Raw genomic sequence first — 18,986 nt, 5'->3', positions numbered from 1 at the left:
TTTATTTCTTGTTCTGCACCACAACCTGATGTTATTTGGCTCACTGGTGTTCCAGAACTTCCTGTTTGTCAATCATTGTGTTGTTCTTGAACATCTGAACCAATTACCTTTTCATCAGAGGTCAGAATGAACCTTAGACTAATACTGTGTTCCAGTTATACTCTGAACTGGGGAAATGCCGGCTTCCCAGTAGGAAAAAGGTTGGATTTATTCCCGTTGGGAAGCTGGGAGAAACTCCGACTCCCTCCAGTTGATACTTGTGTGGCAGACTTTGCATTTCAATATGGCCGCTCCTCACTTAATCAACAGTAAGCTGTGATGGAAACATGTTTATTTCACGAGACACACACGTAAGAGAAAATAATTGTAAAATCAATGTTACATGTGCCTGCAATGATAAACTGAACACAATGAAAGTAGTGTTTGATTATGGGAAGTAAAGCTTAAAACAATGTTTGGAAGAGGTCCTGATAACAACGTTTATGGGCGTCGCCATGTTGAAATTTCGACTTGAACGACTAGAATGTCGTTACCTTGGTCTGACATCAATCCCAGCTCAGAGTTCCCAATTCCCAGGTACCTGGAACGCACCATGAGTTTGATGTTCCAGAGAAATTAACATGTGGTTAGAGGAGAAAACAGTAAATATAAGGAAATCTGAGAGAGCTTCATGCAATTTTTGTAAAGTAATCAAGCTGAAATGAATGAATGTAATGGAATTAAATAAAAGAACAACACCAAAGATTAATATAAATTCATACAGCTAATTTTTTTAACAAGAGAGCGATACCTTATCAAGGTCTTAGAGTTGAAGAAGTTCAACTTTATCGTGCAAAAATGTATCTATACATTTTTACTTTGTCCCCAGTTTTCATTTCATTTAATTTCTTTTTTTGTTGAATTTTATTGTATCTTATATCCTAAGTGTTGACTGTGGGGGCTGGTGGTTTTCAATGTTTGCTTGAATGTATATTTTCTGTGTTTCTTAATAAATATATTGTAAAAAAAAAAAAAAAAAGTTTGATGTTCAGTGACCCTGAATCAAAAGTGGGTTAGGAAAAAAATATGTGATATTTCTAGAATTTCCTGACGTCAGGTCAATGAAAATTTTTTGAATTATACCAAAAAGTCCTTACTGTTTTCAGAAACCAGCCTTTTAAAATGAACTCCACCGGTTCTAATAAGAAACTCTGATATCCAACTGCAAGCTGTAAAACAGGGACATTATCTGTTATTAACTCTATGCACTGGGTATGTATACATTTGAGCTTATGTGGATTTCAGAAAGTCCACCATAAATTCAAACATGTGCACCTTTTCTTGCTTTTAAGATTCATTGAAGCTGCATCTTAAATAGCAGCATAAACGCATCATTCATAGTTCAGGATGAATATGATAATAAAGACCATGATGAGGAACCCAAACCTCTGATGCTCTGTGAACAAAGAACCCTGTTAGAAAACTGCCAGGAGTCTCATTACAGTTTGGTGAGAATCATTTATCCAAACACCATCAATAACTCAAGACTTCTACATCTAATATTGTGCTTTTGTTTTTTTGTTTTTTCCTGTCACAACAGGAAGTCATTATTTCTTATATTTAATGACTTTAAATAACTATGAAAACTCGATTCTGATATGTTCAGTTGACAAACCCGCTTCCTGTTTCTAAAAATATTCAAATTTCTGATCTTAATATTCAAAAGCATCATAACGTTTGACCACTGTTGGAATACTTATTCAGTATTTCAGCAAAGAGTTGCATCTACTTTGTTAATCTACTTTGGCCTATCTGATAACTTCAGTCTACTGGCTAAAAATCTATAGATCACTTGGCTGAGGACTGCACTGAAGAGAAAGCATGCTGTCTTAAAAACACTTTATCTGTTAATCAGTAAAGAGAGATTTCCTCATCTCGTCCCTGAAAGAAGGGGAGCAGTGTGGGTTACACTGTGTGTGTCCGTGTGTGTGTGAGATTATCGCTGCTGTAAAATGGCCGATTGGAGGTCACAGGTCCTGCCCGTGCATCTGCTGCTGCATCTTCTGCAGCATCTGCTGCATCCTCCTCAGCTGCAGAGGACCAGCCACATGGAGACAGAGAGACGGAGAGGAGAGGAGAGCAGCGTGAGGAGCAGACAGACTTTCAGAACTCTTCAACCTTTTTCACAAGTTATCACACCATGAACGTAAACTTCAGGGAACTTTTAACATCGATTTATGTGATAAACCAACACTAAGTAGTGCGTAACTGTGACAGGAATGGAAATGATGCATTATGTTTTATATTAGTTACCAAAATGTAATAGTGTTGACCCCTCTGGGGTCTAATACCCCCAAATAAAATCAATTGCAATTAATTTCCTTCAGAACTTAACCAGTAAGTAAACAATCCAGCTGTGAAACTGAATCTCAGTAGAAATGCGTCTGTTAGAGAACATTAGTGATGTTTATATTTTTATGCAAATCATAAAGATAATAATGTTTTGAAACATGGATATAACAGCAAATGCAGGTTGTTTGGGGGGGGGGTTGTTGCTATTTTTTTTTCTTATCATTCAAGCTGTAGTATGTAACTTTCATAAAATTTTATTTTATTTTTTTACATATTTATTCAAACTATCACTATGTTGTGACAGTTTGGTATGAGACAGATAACCTGTAAAAAAATGGAGTTCCTCTGCTTTCTCCCAGTACTAATTAGAAACAACCAATGAGAGCCAGGAGGCGGGTCTTAATGTTGTTAATCATCCTCCATGTGGTGCTGCTCATTCCCCTTACCCTCTGCTAGCAGTTTGTTGTGAATGGAAGGCTAGTTAGCATGGCCACCAACGATGGTGGATTAACTGTTTTCATGTAACAATAAGTTGTTCCTCCACTATCAGAACATTGAGCAGCGGGTACATGAGGGGGATTGACAGCGCTAAGGCCTTCCTCCTGGTTCTGATTGGTTGTCTCATATTACACTGTCACAACATGGGGATAGTTTTAACAAATATGTGAAAAACATATTGTCACCTTGAAGAATAGGGAAAAAAAGCACTTTTGGCAAAAAATGTCTTACACCATTTCTTAGGAAGGTGTAAGACCTTTACACCTTCCTAAGAAGGTGCGGCTTTAAGTTGGAAACTTTATGCTTTTCTTTTTTTACATTTTCTATAAATGTCAACATCCCATAAAAGAAAATGTATCCATCCTCTTTTCTTCAATATGGATACAAATAAAATAGCAGTCCTTAAAAAATGACAGTAAATCTACTGAGATTTTTATCAAAAATTATATATATTTTTGTTTTGTTCATATTTATTTATTTTTTTTTCCAATGTTAATGTAACGCTAGTGGCTCAGATTATCCAAATATCAACACAAGAACTAGTTTTGAGATGTATTTGTGTTAGAACAAAATATGCGTTATTTTCCTCCACTTCACATTTACACACAACCTGTTTCGGTCTATTAGGAAAACATATTGGAAAATACATTAAATTTAGTTGATGCATTGAGGAAAAATGAGACAAAATTCAAGAAATTCTCATTATTTTTGCAAGATGTGGCGTGTGACAGTAGTGTGTGTCTCCTGCCACTCACTTCTTCATCTTTCCTCTTGATAAGCTTCTCTGTCTCCACGGCGGGCGTGGACAGCGGCAGGATCGGGATGGGACTCTCCACACGCTTATCCGCATTCATCTTACTGTAACAGGAAAAACTCATGTGACCAATAAGAAGAGGCAGCTTTGGATCTGGCTGCTTTATGACAAACTGTTTCTGCTCAGACATGAGCGGGTAAAACAAAGACTTTACCTGCTGAGTTTGTTTATTTCTTCATTTACAACAAAAAATAGCATCTTTACTGCAGTTCTGCATTACTGGACAGACGCTATGAACCTGCAGGTTTAGCACAATATTTTGGGGTCTTTGTTTAATTAAAATAGTGAGGTTAATATATATATTTTTTTTATTTATATTTTTGGGCAATATTTCTGACACTGCAGAAATTGTGAGCATCATAAACACAGAACAACAGGATTAAATAAATTCAGTTAAATTTTTGAAATATTTTTGTTTTCTGTCATACCAACAGTGGGAGAAAACAGCTAAAACAGATAAAAGTAATACTAAAACTAACCAAAGTGTCAGGAAAAAGTGTAGTAGAGTAGGAAGAAATGGGAGGCAGGAAAAATAATAGGAGTAATGAAGCTGGGACACAAGGAAGGAAGAGCCTGGAAGTAAGAACGCAACATAAAATCTGATTTTTAATCTTTATCTAAAAAAGTTCTATAGCTGTAACTGGTAACAGTGACAGACACACAGCTGTGATTTCTCTGCTGCTTTTACAAAATTGAAATAAGAACAAACATATAAACACGTGTTATAAATATCATTAGCATAGCTATAAACATAATAACACAGCACTGGGTGATAATGCTGCGTTTCCCTCATCACTGTAATCACATTTATGCTTTCAGACTGCAGCAATTAAATTCTGTTGCACAATTTTATTTTTTCGTCTTTTGCTTTACATTTCTGCTTAAATGCTGTAACACAGTGAAACTGAGCGTTGTGTTGTTAGAACTCCAGAGTGCTGAAGGTATTTTTATGGCCCAGCTCTCTGATCTCCAGCAGCATCCTGCTCCAAAGCTGCTTTCACCCACACTCATCAGCAGACACTTTCCACAGAGGAGCATCCATCCCACACTAGGGACGCTTTGTGTGGAGCCTCTTCCCAGCTTTTTATTTATTTATTTATTTTAGATTGCATCTTGCACCCAGCTGCTCTAAAATAATTTATCTTTTACTTATCAGTTCTGGTTTGGTCTGTTAAACATTAAAAAATCAAGTCATCAAGGTTAGCATCAGCATTATCTAGAACACTTTTAAGGTTTTCATAACATGACCCAAGAATAACACTAAAACTGCTCAAACACACACTGACTCAAACACACACTGACTCAAACACACACTGACTCAAACACACACTGACTCAAACACACACTGACTCAAACACACACTGACTCAAACACACACTGACTCAAACACACACTGACTCAAACACACACTGACTCAAACACACAGCAGGTTAGTTTCTGCTTCAAAAGACAATGGACGCTGAAAAAGACTGCTGTTATGTTCAAGCTGTGCTAAAAGGTCTAGCGATGCACAGATCCAATATCAATATCGGTCCCGATATTGAAAAAAAATATTGCAGATTAGGTATTGGTGACAATGTGCCCAATCCATAAGAGCAGATCTATTCGGTCTAGTTCTGTTTTATTAGTTTTACATCACCTTTAGAATTCCTTATTGCACTTTCTGAACCATTTGAAAGACGGTTTGTTGCAGGTTAATTTTTTACATGTTCGACCAAAGTAATCAACCTGTTGACTGTCAGTTTTATTTTGCATTGGCTGTTCTACTCCTAATCGCTCAGACTGAACAGATTAAAGTTGTTTTGTTTTTACATGTTTGACCAAGCTGGTGAAGCTGTTGATGTGAAATGCACTAGTGCAGAGTTATCAAATACATTTGTAATTCAGTACATTTATGTCTGTTTAAAGACAAAGAAACATTTAAAGTCAATTCAGCTGTTTCTCTGCATCAGATTGTTATCAGCCGATACTAAACCTCAGGTAACTGTATCGTATTGGAAGTGAAAAAAGTGGATTCCTTAAAAGGAGATAGCCTATCAGCAAGGCTATTCAAGCATAACATAGCATCTCAATGCTAAACATGTAGCAGCTAACGCTAACGTCAACGTCCACAGTCCATATTTCTAAAGAAGCTCCATGAATGATCAGAACTTCCTGAAACACTGGAAAGATGAATGTCTAATAACACTTTGCACCAATCTGATGGTTGAATAACATAAACCACAGATTAAAAACAATGAATATCTTTGTTATAAATATGTCTATTTATTCAATAATTTCACAGGAGAAAAAGAGTTTTTGAACTGGAAATGTTGCTTTATGTAGTTTTTGATTAAAATGCAGTAAACTAATTACAGACCCTGCAATTAACTTGATTAAAAATTGGAATCAACTTGCTGTCCAGTGGTTCACCTGGTCATGTTCTGGATGCACTGGGCCCGGTAGTTTTCATAGTGACAGTCGTTGGTGGTGTCCTTCAGGTCGTGCATGTGCGTCCTAATCAGCATGTTCCTGAGCTTCCCGAAGTCACAGTGGGACGGGTTCTCCACTGCGGGAAGAGACCGACATGAGAGGCCGACATGCACCGGGAGCGGCAGCTGCAGACTGCAGCTCGGGGCCTTACCCTCCACGATCCCCCACGGGTAGAGGCGGCCCCTCACCCTCTGACCTCTGACCTCCAGCACAGTGTTCCCGCCGATCACTGCAAACGGAAGGCTCTCCTGCAGCGCCGACACAGACGTTTGAACATCCTGTTTTACGATCACGCTTACAAAGAACTGCCAACGTTAATAAGGGGAATATTTGAATATTACATAACGCAGATTGATCAAACAACTTATTTTGATGTTATAGTTGAGTAAATAAAACCTTTTCTGAAAAATCTTTTGAAAACGTGCACAGGGTAGAGTGGCAGATAATAAATCACTGCATTAATCTGTAACCAAAAAATAACAAGTAAACCGAAAAATACAATATCTGAGGGGGGAATAAAAAAAACAGCAAACATATTATTCCTGAGCAGAGCGCGCTGTCATTCAATTTACTGCTCAAAATTTCAGCGTACATGTTTTAGGCTCTTTGGCCTACCTTCAGCCCTTTATCCTGCTGTTTGATCTCCTCGTCTTCATCAGAGTCGCAGTCGGGGAACTGGTAGATCTTTATCCCAAACTTATCGATCTCTTCCCTCACCTGGAAGGACCAAACACAACAGGGATGTGACGGGTCACAGCAGGAACACATGCGCCTCAGCGTGCAGAGCTGGAACATTTCAGGAGAAACGTGGGAGCTGTGTGTGAAAGCTCAAAATTCACTTCAAATAAAACCTCCTTATGGAGAAGTCTGAGTCATCCTGAAACCGCTCCAGAGTCTAAAGCTGACATCCTGCTGGTGAATGGGTTCTTTTTTGGTTGTTTGCTTAATTTACTTCAGACTAGAGAGTACAAAAATAACGCATGGTTGTCATAACAACCATCACATGTCACGGGTCGTTTTCCATACTTCGAGCATGTAATTGCTGCACAGATTAAAATGTACAGGTTCCAATTTCAAGATCTAAAAGTCTAAAAGTTAAGTAAGGATAATTATAACGGAACTGGGGAATAAAGTTTGTGAAGCTGAATGGCCAAATGAGGTTTTGTGTTCTATAGGACATGTATAAATTTATTTCCAAAAATTAAATAAAACATTTTAATGTGCTTCACAAATGGTGCAAACTGTATATTCACCATTATAATTATCACAATTGTCAGATTTGAAGTGATTTGGAGGTTTTTATGTAGACATTTATTATAAATTCCAGTGATGAAGGTGAACAAATTAAACAAGTTAATGTTTATTCTGCTACTTTCAACACTAGAAGAACTAAGTCGGCATATTATTGGGCGTAGAAACAAAGGTAGATTTCTGCCAACAACAAAAAAATCTGAAATTTCTAGGTAATTATAACATTTCTAGAAAAAAGAAGGCAATTTCTGAACACCAAAGGTCAAAAATTTGGAAGAAAAAACTCAGAAATTTTAAGATGAATCTCAGAAATTTTCTAGGAAAAAAAAACATGGAAATTTCTGATTTTGAAAAGTTGAATAATTGCTGGAAAAAACTCAAAAGTTTGGAGACAAATATTAAAAAAAATTCTAGAAATAAAACAAGGAAATTTCTTATTTTGAAAAGTAAAAAATCTACAAGAAAAAGCACACAAAGCTTGGAAATTTCCAAGTTTCATGAGACTAATGTGAAATACAGCGTCATAAAGAAGAACACTTCTTTAGAGGGTTCCAGGTTGCAGCTCACTGTCTGAATGTGGTTCTGCTTCATGAACTCTTATTATTCCTCAGAAAATCCAGTTCCTGAAGTAAACAGATACCTGTTCTTTGAGCCTCTTTATCTCAGAAGGCGTGAGGCAGTCGGCCTTAGCGATGAGCGGAACCACGTTGACTTTATCCTGCAGGGCCTTCATGAACTCCACATCGATGGGGCGGAGCCTGAGACAGGATGTTAACGTAGCACACATTCAATCCAATGAAAAAAATATTTCTTTTCAGATTTATTCAGTTTTTGCGTTTGTGTTGCACTTAAATATTTCACATTAATGAGATTTTTTTTTTCCGCACCAATATAGCCGGAGCAAATACAAAAAAATACTTTTTACGTGATGATTTCATTTAGTGAGGGAAAATGAGATTAGGTGGATTAATTAACCAGCTCTTGTGGGAAAGTTCAATCACTCTGATAAAATCATGAAATATTATCAATAATCATACCTTTTGGTTCTGTTAAACTTTCCGTTAACACACACAAATTCCAAAACTGATGAAAAAAAGTCACTGGTTTGTAACGTTTCTAACACAGATCACTGCTGACCAAAAAACACAAAGGGTCAGGTCACATTTTCCAATTTTTCTTTCTGTGTTTATTCAGTGAAACTTATTTGATGATTTGAAAAATGGAAATGTGACAGAAACTGAAGAAATGTTCTCAAGTTCTAGACATGTATGTCTCAGGGTATTTATGTGTGTAGGGGTGTGCGTGCGTGTGTGTGTGAGTGTGGGTGTGAGCGTGCGTGTGTGTGTGTGTGTGTGAGTGAGTGTGGGGGTGAGCGTGCGTGTGTGTATTACCCTTGTCCAAATGGGGATATAAAGTAAAGGCAGCAGTGGACCCTGTTATCCTGGATGTTCTTCCTGTTCACCCCACTTTCATCCCTGAAGTATTGTTCAAACTGCTGGTTGATGTAGTCTGTTACCGGAGTCCAGCTACAAAACACAAGCACACACCTTTCACTGCATGGCTGTTCTAGATGGCAGCAGAAAGTAACTTAGCCAAATAGCCGGAGAGTCACATCTCCAGGGAAACAGCAGGAGCTGTGAGAGAGCTAGAAATATCATCAATAGAATGTGTCCACATGGCTCTCAGGCACTACGAGCACACAAATAGCTGTGGAAACCATAAACAGTCCAGGAACGGACCAATTCACTTTATTCTCCTCTGATACCGATACCGATATCTGAGGCTTAGTAGCAGCTGATACCGATCCGATACAGAACATCAGATGAATTTACTACAAATGTTTTTTTACATAAATGTACTGAATTACAATTCTTTTTTTTTTCCAAATTTATTTATGCTTTAACATGAGGTACAATGTAAAGGCAGTGCAATAGTTATATAGTCAACAGTGTACCGTTAACATACTAGCCTAATTGGGCTAGAACACACCCAATTATACACACATATATACACCTACATGAAATACATGAGATGGATCAAGTCAGAATAAACATACTGTGTTAGCAGACAGAAACAGATACATGAAAAAATAAATAAAATAAAAAGGAGCACAGTTACAAGTGTATTTTTAACTCCACACCAGTACAGCTCACTTAAACACAGCGTCACAAGTTTGGTCAAACATGTAAAACCAGCTTTAATCTGTTCAGTCAGTGGGATTAGGAGTAGAACAGCCAATGTGAAATAAATAATAACGGACTAAAATAAACCGCAACAAACCTTCTTTCAAACGGTTCAGAAAGTTCAATTAGTAATTCTAAATATAATGTCAAATAAAAAACTATAGCATTAAGCTGAATGAATCTGCACTCATGAATGGGGCACGTTGTCACCTGATCCAGAATTTTTTCGACATCAGCTCCGATACAGATATTAATATCGGATCATTGCGGTTCTAGTCCAAAGGTGAAACCTGCTGTGTTTTCCTCTCCATGCTGCTGGGTTTTGGTCTCACCGCCGTTCACATCTGGAGACCATTCTGTTACTCAGCAACTGTCTGCAGGGGTGAAAGGTGAAATTATGCCTGCCTCATGAGCAAGGCATCAGATCCCAGCCGATGTGTCAGTGTCTGTGTTAAACATCCATAACTGTTAGTCGTGCCAACTAGTTTTCTGTCAGGGACAACAAAACTGTGTGATTCACAAAGACAAGCTTCATTCTGTTGATGTGAGACAGTGTCTCTGTCATATTGCTCTACAACCTGGTTGCCACGCCAATCACTGTGTCTACTGCAGGCTGATTAAATTTGAGGGTACAGGATTTGGCTTTGCTTAATGGAGTAAAATAAAAATCTTTGCAGTTCTGCATATAAATTGTCATAATTCATTTATGTTCATCTAATAACTAAAAACATTGTGTGTGTCTCTGCTTTCTCTGTTCCAGTCAGCAGCAGTTCTTGCATGACTGGCATCATGGGTCAAATGTACAATACACAAAAGACTTGAACAAGTTCTAAATGTTTTCACTTATAGGTTTCACAAATCCAAAGTTGAATTCAGTCCAGGTTTGACCAGCATATTTGGAGTTTTTAATTAATTAAAAGTTTTTAATTAATGCTAAAAAAAAAAGTAACAGAGTCTCTTATCAGACGCCACCTCCAGAAAGCCATGTTTTCTTACATTGCTTAAGTTTTTTATTAATAAGAGTTCCTCGCCTCTCTATTGGCTGAAAATGACATAATGCAAAAACATTATTGCATTATGTCCAGCAGTGACGGTTTCTATTTGTCGTCACTGCTGGACTACAAATAGATACCTATGACTTAAAAATGGTGTATAACTTTGCTGTAGGTTAACAAGAACAGTTCAAAATGCTGTTGCTCTGCAAGCTAACGCTAACAATGTGATAGGGCTAGACAATAAATCAATAACATCATATATGGTGATCGACACCTGATCAATATCAATAGATGATATGTCTGATAGAATATTCAACTATTTCACTGAACTCCCATCCAGAACCGCACAGCATTCTGGGAGATGAAGGCAGGGGAAAGGCTTTAGTTGCTCAACTTCACAAAGCAGCTAAGCTAGGTTGCTGCCATCAACTAGCTCACTCACTCTTTGGTTACCAAGCAACAACCTATTGAGTAACTTGTGCAGCAGCAGTTTAAGGTTTTACCGCCATACCTCATAACTGCTTGAAAATGTAAAAATAAAAAACGATCTATTGACTGAAAATGAGAAAACATTTTTCTTCAAACCACTAGCGCTGTCCCCTTGACATCACGACGCCCTCGGTGGAGAGCCATATTGTTCATGCCAACTAATCTCACAGGGCATTTGAATAGCATCTTTATAAAACTATAATATTCTTAATAAAAATAATAATTGAAGAAATAAAAGCAAAATAAGAACAGAGCCAGTGCAGGCTGAGATATACAATCAAGAACTTTGTTTTTAAATGTATTCTGTAAACCAGTCACTCATGCTACAGGAGCTCCTGGACAAAGTTTGAATGTTTTGTTTTTTACCACTCTGTGTTGTTGACAGCGTCTCCAAAACCTGGCACATCCACGATGGTGAGCTTGAGCTTCACGCCCTTCTCCTCGATGTCCACCGTGCGCTTTGTGATCTCCACCGTCTGCTTGATTCGCTCTTTTCAGGGAGGAGAAACAACACAGCAGTCAGTCAGATATTCAGACTAAAACCGTAAAGACAAAAGCAGAATCAGCAGCTCACCCTCAGCGTTGAGCAGCTTCCTCTCTTTGTACAGGTCGGTGAGGAACAGGCTGTTGACCAGCGTAGATTTACCCAGACCAAACTCACCTGCATCACAAAAGTTTTAGTAGTTACAGTTTATTAATATACACACTCACTCTCTCTCTCAATATATATACTGTATATATATTATTGATGATCTTATTACACCCCAACCAGCAGACTCACCTGCCACCATGAGTGTGAAGTCGAAGCCTTTTTTCACTGACTTCCTGTGCAGTTGGTTGGGCAGCGTCGCAAAGCCCACATACTCTCTGTCCTAGAGACAAGCAAAGGGTGATATTACAGCACACACACACACACACACACACACACACACACACACTTTATGATGCACTGAGGATGGAGAGAGAGGACTCCTGATAGAGTGAGAAAGTTCTGCAAGTCAATGAGTCGATGAAATCTGATGGGTTTCCTTAGAAACTTCAAAACTAATTTAAATGATCTGAACTTACTGCAATATTTCATAACTATGATCAACTGTGTGATTGAATTGAAATAACCTTGAGATGGCATTTGTTGTAAATTGAAATAATAATAAATTAAATTAAGGAATTTAATTGAACTGAACTAAATTGAATTGAATTGAATTGAATTGAATTGAATTGAGGAGCTGCACAGTGCCGCAGGTGGTAGCACTGTTGCTCTGCAGCAAGAAGGTCCTGGGTTCGATTCCCGGCCTGGGGTCTTTCTGCATGGAGTTTGCATGTTCTCCCTGTGCATGCGTGGGTTCTCTCTGGGTTCTCCGGCTTCCTCCCACAGTCCAAAAACATGACTGTCAGGTTAATTGGTCTCTAAATTCTCCCTAGGTGTGTGTGTGCGTGTGTGTGTGTGTGTGTGTGTGTGTGTGTGTGTGTGTGTGTGTGTGTGTGTGTGTGTGTGTGTGTGTGTGTGTGTGTGTGTGTCCCGTCTGTTTATGTGTTGCCCTGCGACAGACTGGCGACCTGTCCAGGGTGAACCCTGCCTCTCACCCGCTGGACATTTGCTGGAGATAGGCACTTGACCCCACTAGGGACAAGAGTGTAAGAAAATGGGTGGATGAATTGAAATGAATTGTATCAAACAGGTTTAGGGTCAGCCACTGTGAAAGGTCCAAAGAGCCTTTTCCGGCTCTGGAGCTGCAGGTTGCACTAAAGCAACAAACGCCTAGTTGCTTAACAAACACACATTGAGTTTTTGTCGGATCAGACCCAAGAAAGCAGAAGAGAGACAGAAACAGAGACACGTTTCAGGCCCGCCGTCACTGCTGGACTACAAATAGATACGTATGACTTCAAAATGGAGAGCAGTTCTCCTGGGTTTCCTTCTGAAAGCTGATACCGTCAGTTTTTACAGATGGAGGAGCAGAAGAAGTGACTCCAGAGTTCAGGCAGCAGCTTTAAAGGCTCATCCAGCCTTTTCAGTTTTATCATTCATGAGGCAAAAGTTGAATTAGGTCATGCATAATGATGCCTGAATTAAAAATGACTTCGACTGCATATTTATGCACAGCGTCCTATCGGAATAAGACAGAATGTTTAAATATTGTTGGTTAGTTAATTCCACTAGACGGACAGTCTCAGCTCTGTACCTCTCTGTTCTGACCAGCAGGGTGAGGACAGGTGAGTGCACTGAAAAAAAAACGTTTCTTTGAACAAAATTTTAAAAAATAATTCTAATTTGTTTCAACTAATTTGATTAATTTTGCCCAAGCTGTCATTTTAATTTGAATCATTCTGAAATCAGATTTGTAGCTTGAACAATTAGCTGTAACGCATTATTTTATTTAAGTTGGTGAAGGACATTCCGTGAAATTCATTTTATTTACTTTGGGTCCATAACAATACATATGAATATGAGAGAAAAATGTATTTATTTCTGTAACATTCAAAATGTGAAACTCTAAAAATGTGGATTTTAATTCCATAGTTCCATTTTCAAGATACAATCAATATCTTCATCACAGAGAGAAAAAACTGAGTTAATTTAATCGCATTAAGTTTGTCAAACTTACTTTAATTACGATTGTTTAACATGACAACTTAGTAAACTTAATATATTTACTTGGATAAATTTCATTTAGTAACTTGTAACAAATAAACTCTTCTTTTTTTAAAGCTGGATCACCTATTTTTTAAAATTTTTTCAATGTTCACACTGGACTTGAAGCAAAGTGGATTGTATTCCTGTCCACTCTGGCTCTTGATTTCCAATAGAAACATAAACTTTCCCTCCGTGTCAGGTTAAGGAGTGAAAACGGGGAATGTGTGTTTCCCTCCTGACTCTCTGCTACACTTTGCTGTTCTGTCCTCTCAAGGCTGCGGTTATCCTGTGCATCTTTTCTTTCCACTCAACTTTCTATTAACGTGCTTGTATACAGCTCCTGATATTCTTATTTATTGGGAGGCGCATGCATAAATCATATTTCAGTGCCCTCAGTCAGTAGTGACTACCCCCCCACCACCACCACCACCCCCCACCCCATCTAGACGACATCATCTCTGTCAGCTGTTGTAAATGCAGACGGTGGCTGGAGATGGATCTTTTTCAACACACACACACATTCACACACCTCCATCAGCCCTGTGCTCTTTACCTCCGAATCCTCTGCCATCACGAAGCCGAATTCCAGCAGACATGGAGCAGCGCGGCCGCTCCCAAGACGGAGGAGAAGCGGAGAGAAACACAGAGAGAACCAGGCATGAAAGCTGCATCACCCAACCTGCCGGGTTGTGTCGGTTCTCTGTCACCTGAGGGGAGCTCACCTGCACGGAGCGCGCGGCTCCGGTACCTGCTGATGGACGTCATGTTGGACCCGGTGGAAGATGCTGCCTGGCTGAATGGAAGGGGCGGGTCAGAGCAGAACCAAATGTCCGTCACCGCGGCACGAGGGCAGGAAGGGAGCAGACACGAGCCAAAACGAACCCGAATCACACGGAGAGAAGCACATCTGTTACCGTGGCTTCCTGGAGGTGCATCCAGACGGTCCCTGGTTCTGGTAGCGCTGTGTGGGTGAAAAAAAAAGAGAAAAAATATATTTGCAATACACCATCCCACCAGGTGGGGGCAGTGTCCGTCTTCACGTAAACAAAATACTAGGCCGCTTTCAAATGGGCCACTCTGTTGCATCGACAAAAATTACATACATACATATATATATGTATATATATATATATATATATATTTATATATATATATATATATATATATATATATATGGGTTGGACAATGAAACTGAAACATGGTTTTAGACCACAATAACTTATTAGTATGGTGTAGGACCTCCTTTTGCGGCCAATACAGAATCAATTCGTCTTGGGAATGAGATATACAAGTCCTGCACAGTGGTCAGAGGGATTTTAAGCCATTCTTCTTGCAGGATAGTGGCCAGGTCACGACGTGATGCTGGTGGAGGAAAATGTTTCCTGACTCGCTCCTCCAAAACACCCCAAAGTGGCTCAATAATATTTAGATCTGGTGACTGTGCAGGCCATGGGAGATGTTCAACTTCACTTTCATGTTCATCAAACCAATCTTTCACCAGTCTTGCTGTGTGTATTGGTGCATTGTCATCCTGATACACGGCACCTCCTTCAGGATACAATGTTTGAACCATTGGATGCACATGGTATATATATATATATATACTGCTCAAAAAAATAAAGGAAACACTTTAAGTGTTAAACACCTGTTTAAGTGTTCCCTTTATTTTTTTGAGCAGTGTATATATATATATATATATATATATATATATATATATATATATATATATATATATATATATATATATATATATATAATAGATATAGAATAATTAAAGAAAATGTTATCAGACAATGTAAATGTAAATGCAAAATGTTTGAAAAATATCAGTCTTAACTAATCTATCATAAAATAAACCTTTCTAAATTAAAAATTAAAAGTAATTTTTTTGTAAAAAAAAAAAATAATAACTTAAGGAGAAACACCCACGCTAATTAGTGCCCAACTTGTAAAATCAGATCATCTTTAAATTAGAATCTTGCTGTGACACATGAAGTATAAGGTTTTTTTTAAAAAATCTCAAAAGCAAAATTACTTCCTGATTTAAAGAAACTCGATGACATGACAAAGTTGTTGACAATGGTCAGTTTTGTAAAGGTTGCCTTGTTAATGGAGAAGCCATGGAGCAGTGGTGAGATGTTGCGTCCAGCATGTGGGAGGAAGCAGAAGCACCCAGAGAGAATTCATAAATGTGTGGGAGGAACATGTAAACTCCACGGAGAGATTCACTGGCTGGGATTTCAACTCATTGCCCAAATCAGACACCGCCACTGATGAGATCAAAGGCTCCAGATAAGATGTGCCTGAAAGAAAAAGAAAATAAATATAAAGTCTGTTTCATGGGGCAGTATAGTTATCATTAACCATAGAGTTGTGCAAAGTCAAAGTATGTAAATAAATTTGCTTAATGGAAACACAACATTTTGAAAAAAAAAAAAAAAATTATAAGAAGTTATTTTGCGCTATGATGAATTGGTTTTGTTGGCCTTATTAAGAATAGATGCATTTTGCAAAACTGAAATGGAAAGACTTTTTTCAACAGCCGGATGTTACTACTGATGAAAACAACAAAAACGAGAAGAAGTGGTAGGACGAAGATGAGGATGATGGCTTGTTTTTTTATGTTTTGTTTTGTTTTTGACAAAATGAAGTTAGTTCCTCTAATGCTCTCATGGCATTAGATGTGTGTCATTTTAACCTGTTGAATCCATAACTCTTCTGTAAAATCGCAGACTACAATTTCCTTCAAAACTCCACATACCTACTCCCAAGTAGCTTGTCGCTCCAAACCTTGAATAAAACATTGATGTCTCCTCTGATTGGCTGATTGATGATGAGCGCCAGCACCATGGCTGAATTATGAATATACTTTTCATGTAACTGTTTACATCCATTGCTGCCATAATTTTTAATGACTTATCACAGGAAAAAGTTTATTTAGGTGTAATCTTAATTTAATTTCTTATTTAACAAAGGCATTGCAATTGCAAAATTGTGTTCGTTCACCATCAGCAGAATATAGAAAAAGATTTGTGCGCATTTGTAATGGAAACGCTGCTGGCGCAGAAAAAACATTTGGCCAAGTTTGTCCCCTGAGGCACCCATCTGTTCTTTGACTGGTTCTTTACCACTTTCATCCTGCTGGACTCTGTGAGGGACTGGCACAGACCAAAGAGTGCAACATTATAAGGCATAAACCTTTCAAGAAGAAAGGAATGGGCATCAAACGAAACTTCCACCTGAACTTCCTGTCCTCAAGTGGCTGAACAACAAGCCAGTGGCCATGGTGTCGTCTGCCGCTGCAGTCGACCCTCAGGATGGACAAAGCAGAAGCTCCAAGAGAAACAAATGATTTATCCAGGTATCAGGGCCACTGCCACAAACATCTATGGTTTGGACATGGTGAGCTGGATGCTAAGTGGAAAATAAAAATGTTTTCCCCCTTATTTCATCTATCAATCACCAACGCATGACTTTAATACAAGACTGCCTGCAGCTTCTGGGAGGGAGACCAATAAAATTTCTTGAGTCTAAGTCGCCGTTTGGTGAGCAGTTGATTTTTTGGGGGGCCCAAATAGAAAGGGCGAGTGACAGTGAGGATGAGAACTCCTCCATGTCAATAATTGAAATGTCACCTGCACCATGGTATTCTTTCATGGCTCAAAGAAGAGGAATTGTTTTTATCAAGTGTCAAACACCAGAAACACATGAACGTTCCTGCATAGATCTACAAAATAGTGATCACTTTCACTCAATATGTTCCAGCTGACTTCACACAGTTCAAAACACAGATTTATAATGTTGACTTCTTATGTTGACACAAGAAGTCAACTTTCTGATGTAGACTTTTTTTGGTATGTTCTTTTGGAATTTAACAATCAGCATCGAAGTCCAGTTTCACTTGTTTTGAGTTAGAATGTCCACTAGAGGGGACACATCTAGATTAATGCTTTTTGGAGGGTGTTTTTGTTCTGTTTTGTTTTGTTTGTTTGTGTGTATATATATATATATATATATATATATGTACATATATATATATTTCCAGTACTCATATTATATTTAAAATATATGGGAAAGTTTTTTAAAAAAAAAGGATTAGGCAAAAAGAAATTCCTGGTAGTCAGCATATTATCTAGAATATTTTCCGCCTCCTTACTTCACAAGAAAGTTGCACAACTTTCACAGATTAAAAGGAATGCTTACAGGAGAGCTAAGTTCCAGAGAAAGACTCAGCCCAAACAGAATATATAATAATAACCATATGCAGCTAAACCAGACAATGCATGTGAGAGAAGATGAGTAATGCAGACATGGGGCATCTCCTGATATGTTGAGTAAAAATAAGAAAAACATTACAGAGCTACAGCAGACTGAGCCTCTCAGGTTTATATGTACAATAAATCTTTAAATATACTGGATCTGAAGGCTCTTTGAAAATCATCTGGTATGAAAGAAATTTTTTTACAACGAAAAATGTGAACATGTGTTGTTGTTTTTTTACACCAGCGGAATATGGACAACGTTTTGCTCACACCTGTAATGGAAACGCAGCCACTGGCAACATCGGGTTGTTGATCATGTGACTTCTGAGACGCAAAAAAAAAGTGTTTTTGTTGCACTTTTGATACGGTCAAAAAGAAAAACAACCTCACAGCTCCAGCTGTGTTAGCTTTCCATGGCGTTTGCAAAACTCAGTAGGAAGATTCAATTCTGGGAAAAGAAGAACCTCAGAGGAAAAACAAATCTATGTGTTCCCCTGAAATATCATGAACAGCTGTTGCTGCCTGGCTGACTACTTACAGTAAAATCTACAGTATTTAGAGACCCTCCCTTTCCTAGGAAGATATAGTACTGATCAGTGTCAAAGGAAGGAATGGAGTCATGGAGTTTCTTACGAAAATCTGAAAAAGAATGTGTTGGCTCCAGGATTTGGTAGGGAGATATCCTGCTCTTGTTGTTGCACAAGATGGATCTGAGAAACTTCACTTAACACCATGATACATTAAAGATCTGCTGTTGTTGTACCGACCACGCCTTCTGGAAACAGCAATCAGCTGCACCATCAATCTGGAAACTTCCAGAAACTGCAAAACAGCTGAGACACCGAGTTCCTTTAAATTAAGGCTAAAAAAACATTCTTCAGCTGCTTCTGGAACATCACTGGTTTCAGTTTGGATTGCAACTTTTCATTACCTCTCTCTCTTTTTTTTCTTTTCTTTTTTTGTTGATTATGTTTTTGTCATGTAAAACACTTTGAACTGCCTTGTTGCTGAAATGCGCTACACTGATGAGCTTGACTTGGATAAGATACTCCCCAA

The 18,986-nt window shown here is 38.3% G+C and overlaps 1 protein-coding gene across 1 annotated transcript; it reads right to left on the bottom strand.

Moving 5' to 3' along the window:
• Positions 1-981: 981 nt before the first annotated feature.
• On the bottom strand, positions 982-14,652 carry LOC102224095 (septin-5-like). The gene is made up of 12 exons (XM_005811492.3): positions 14,391-14,652; positions 14,222-14,232; positions 11,815-11,905; positions 11,608-11,694; positions 11,400-11,523; positions 8,758-8,892; positions 8,007-8,124; positions 6,731-6,832; positions 6,267-6,363; positions 6,056-6,191; positions 3,585-3,687; positions 982-2,069 (listed from the first exon to the last, which is right to left on the bottom strand). Exons 1-12 carry the CDS (start codon positions 14,431-14,433, stop codon positions 2,007-2,009), a joined length of 1,110 nt encoding a protein of 369 aa, XP_005811549.1. The 5' UTR covers positions 14,434-14,652; the 3' UTR covers positions 982-2,006.
• Positions 14,653-18,986: the final 4,334 nt, after the last annotated feature.

Source organism: Xiphophorus maculatus, chromosome 8 (genome assembly GCF_002775205.1).
Source record: "Xiphophorus maculatus strain JP 163 A chromosome 8, X_maculatus-5.0-male, whole genome shotgun sequence".
NCBI classification, from domain to species: Eukaryota; Metazoa; Chordata; class Actinopteri; order Cyprinodontiformes; family Poeciliidae; genus Xiphophorus; species Xiphophorus maculatus.
The sequence above is the reverse complement of the archived record's forward strand: the minus strand, read 5'-3'. Positions and strand labels throughout refer to the sequence as shown.

Bases quoted from the DNA above. Each gene is read 5' to 3' on its own strand.
- LOC102224095 (XM_005811492.3), bottom strand. From the start codon at position 14,433: ATGACGTCCATCAGCAGGTACCGGAGCCGCGCGCTCCGTGCAG. The intron at 6,833-8,006 runs GTATCTGTTTAC...TGGTCCTTCCAG, and splicing joins TAAAGAGGCTCAAAGAACAG to GTGAGGGAAGAGATCGATAA. The intron at 2,070-3,584 runs GTGAGTGGCAGG...GGTCCTCTGCAG, and splicing joins TCAAGAGGAAAGATGAAGAA to CTGAGGAGGATGCAGCAGAT.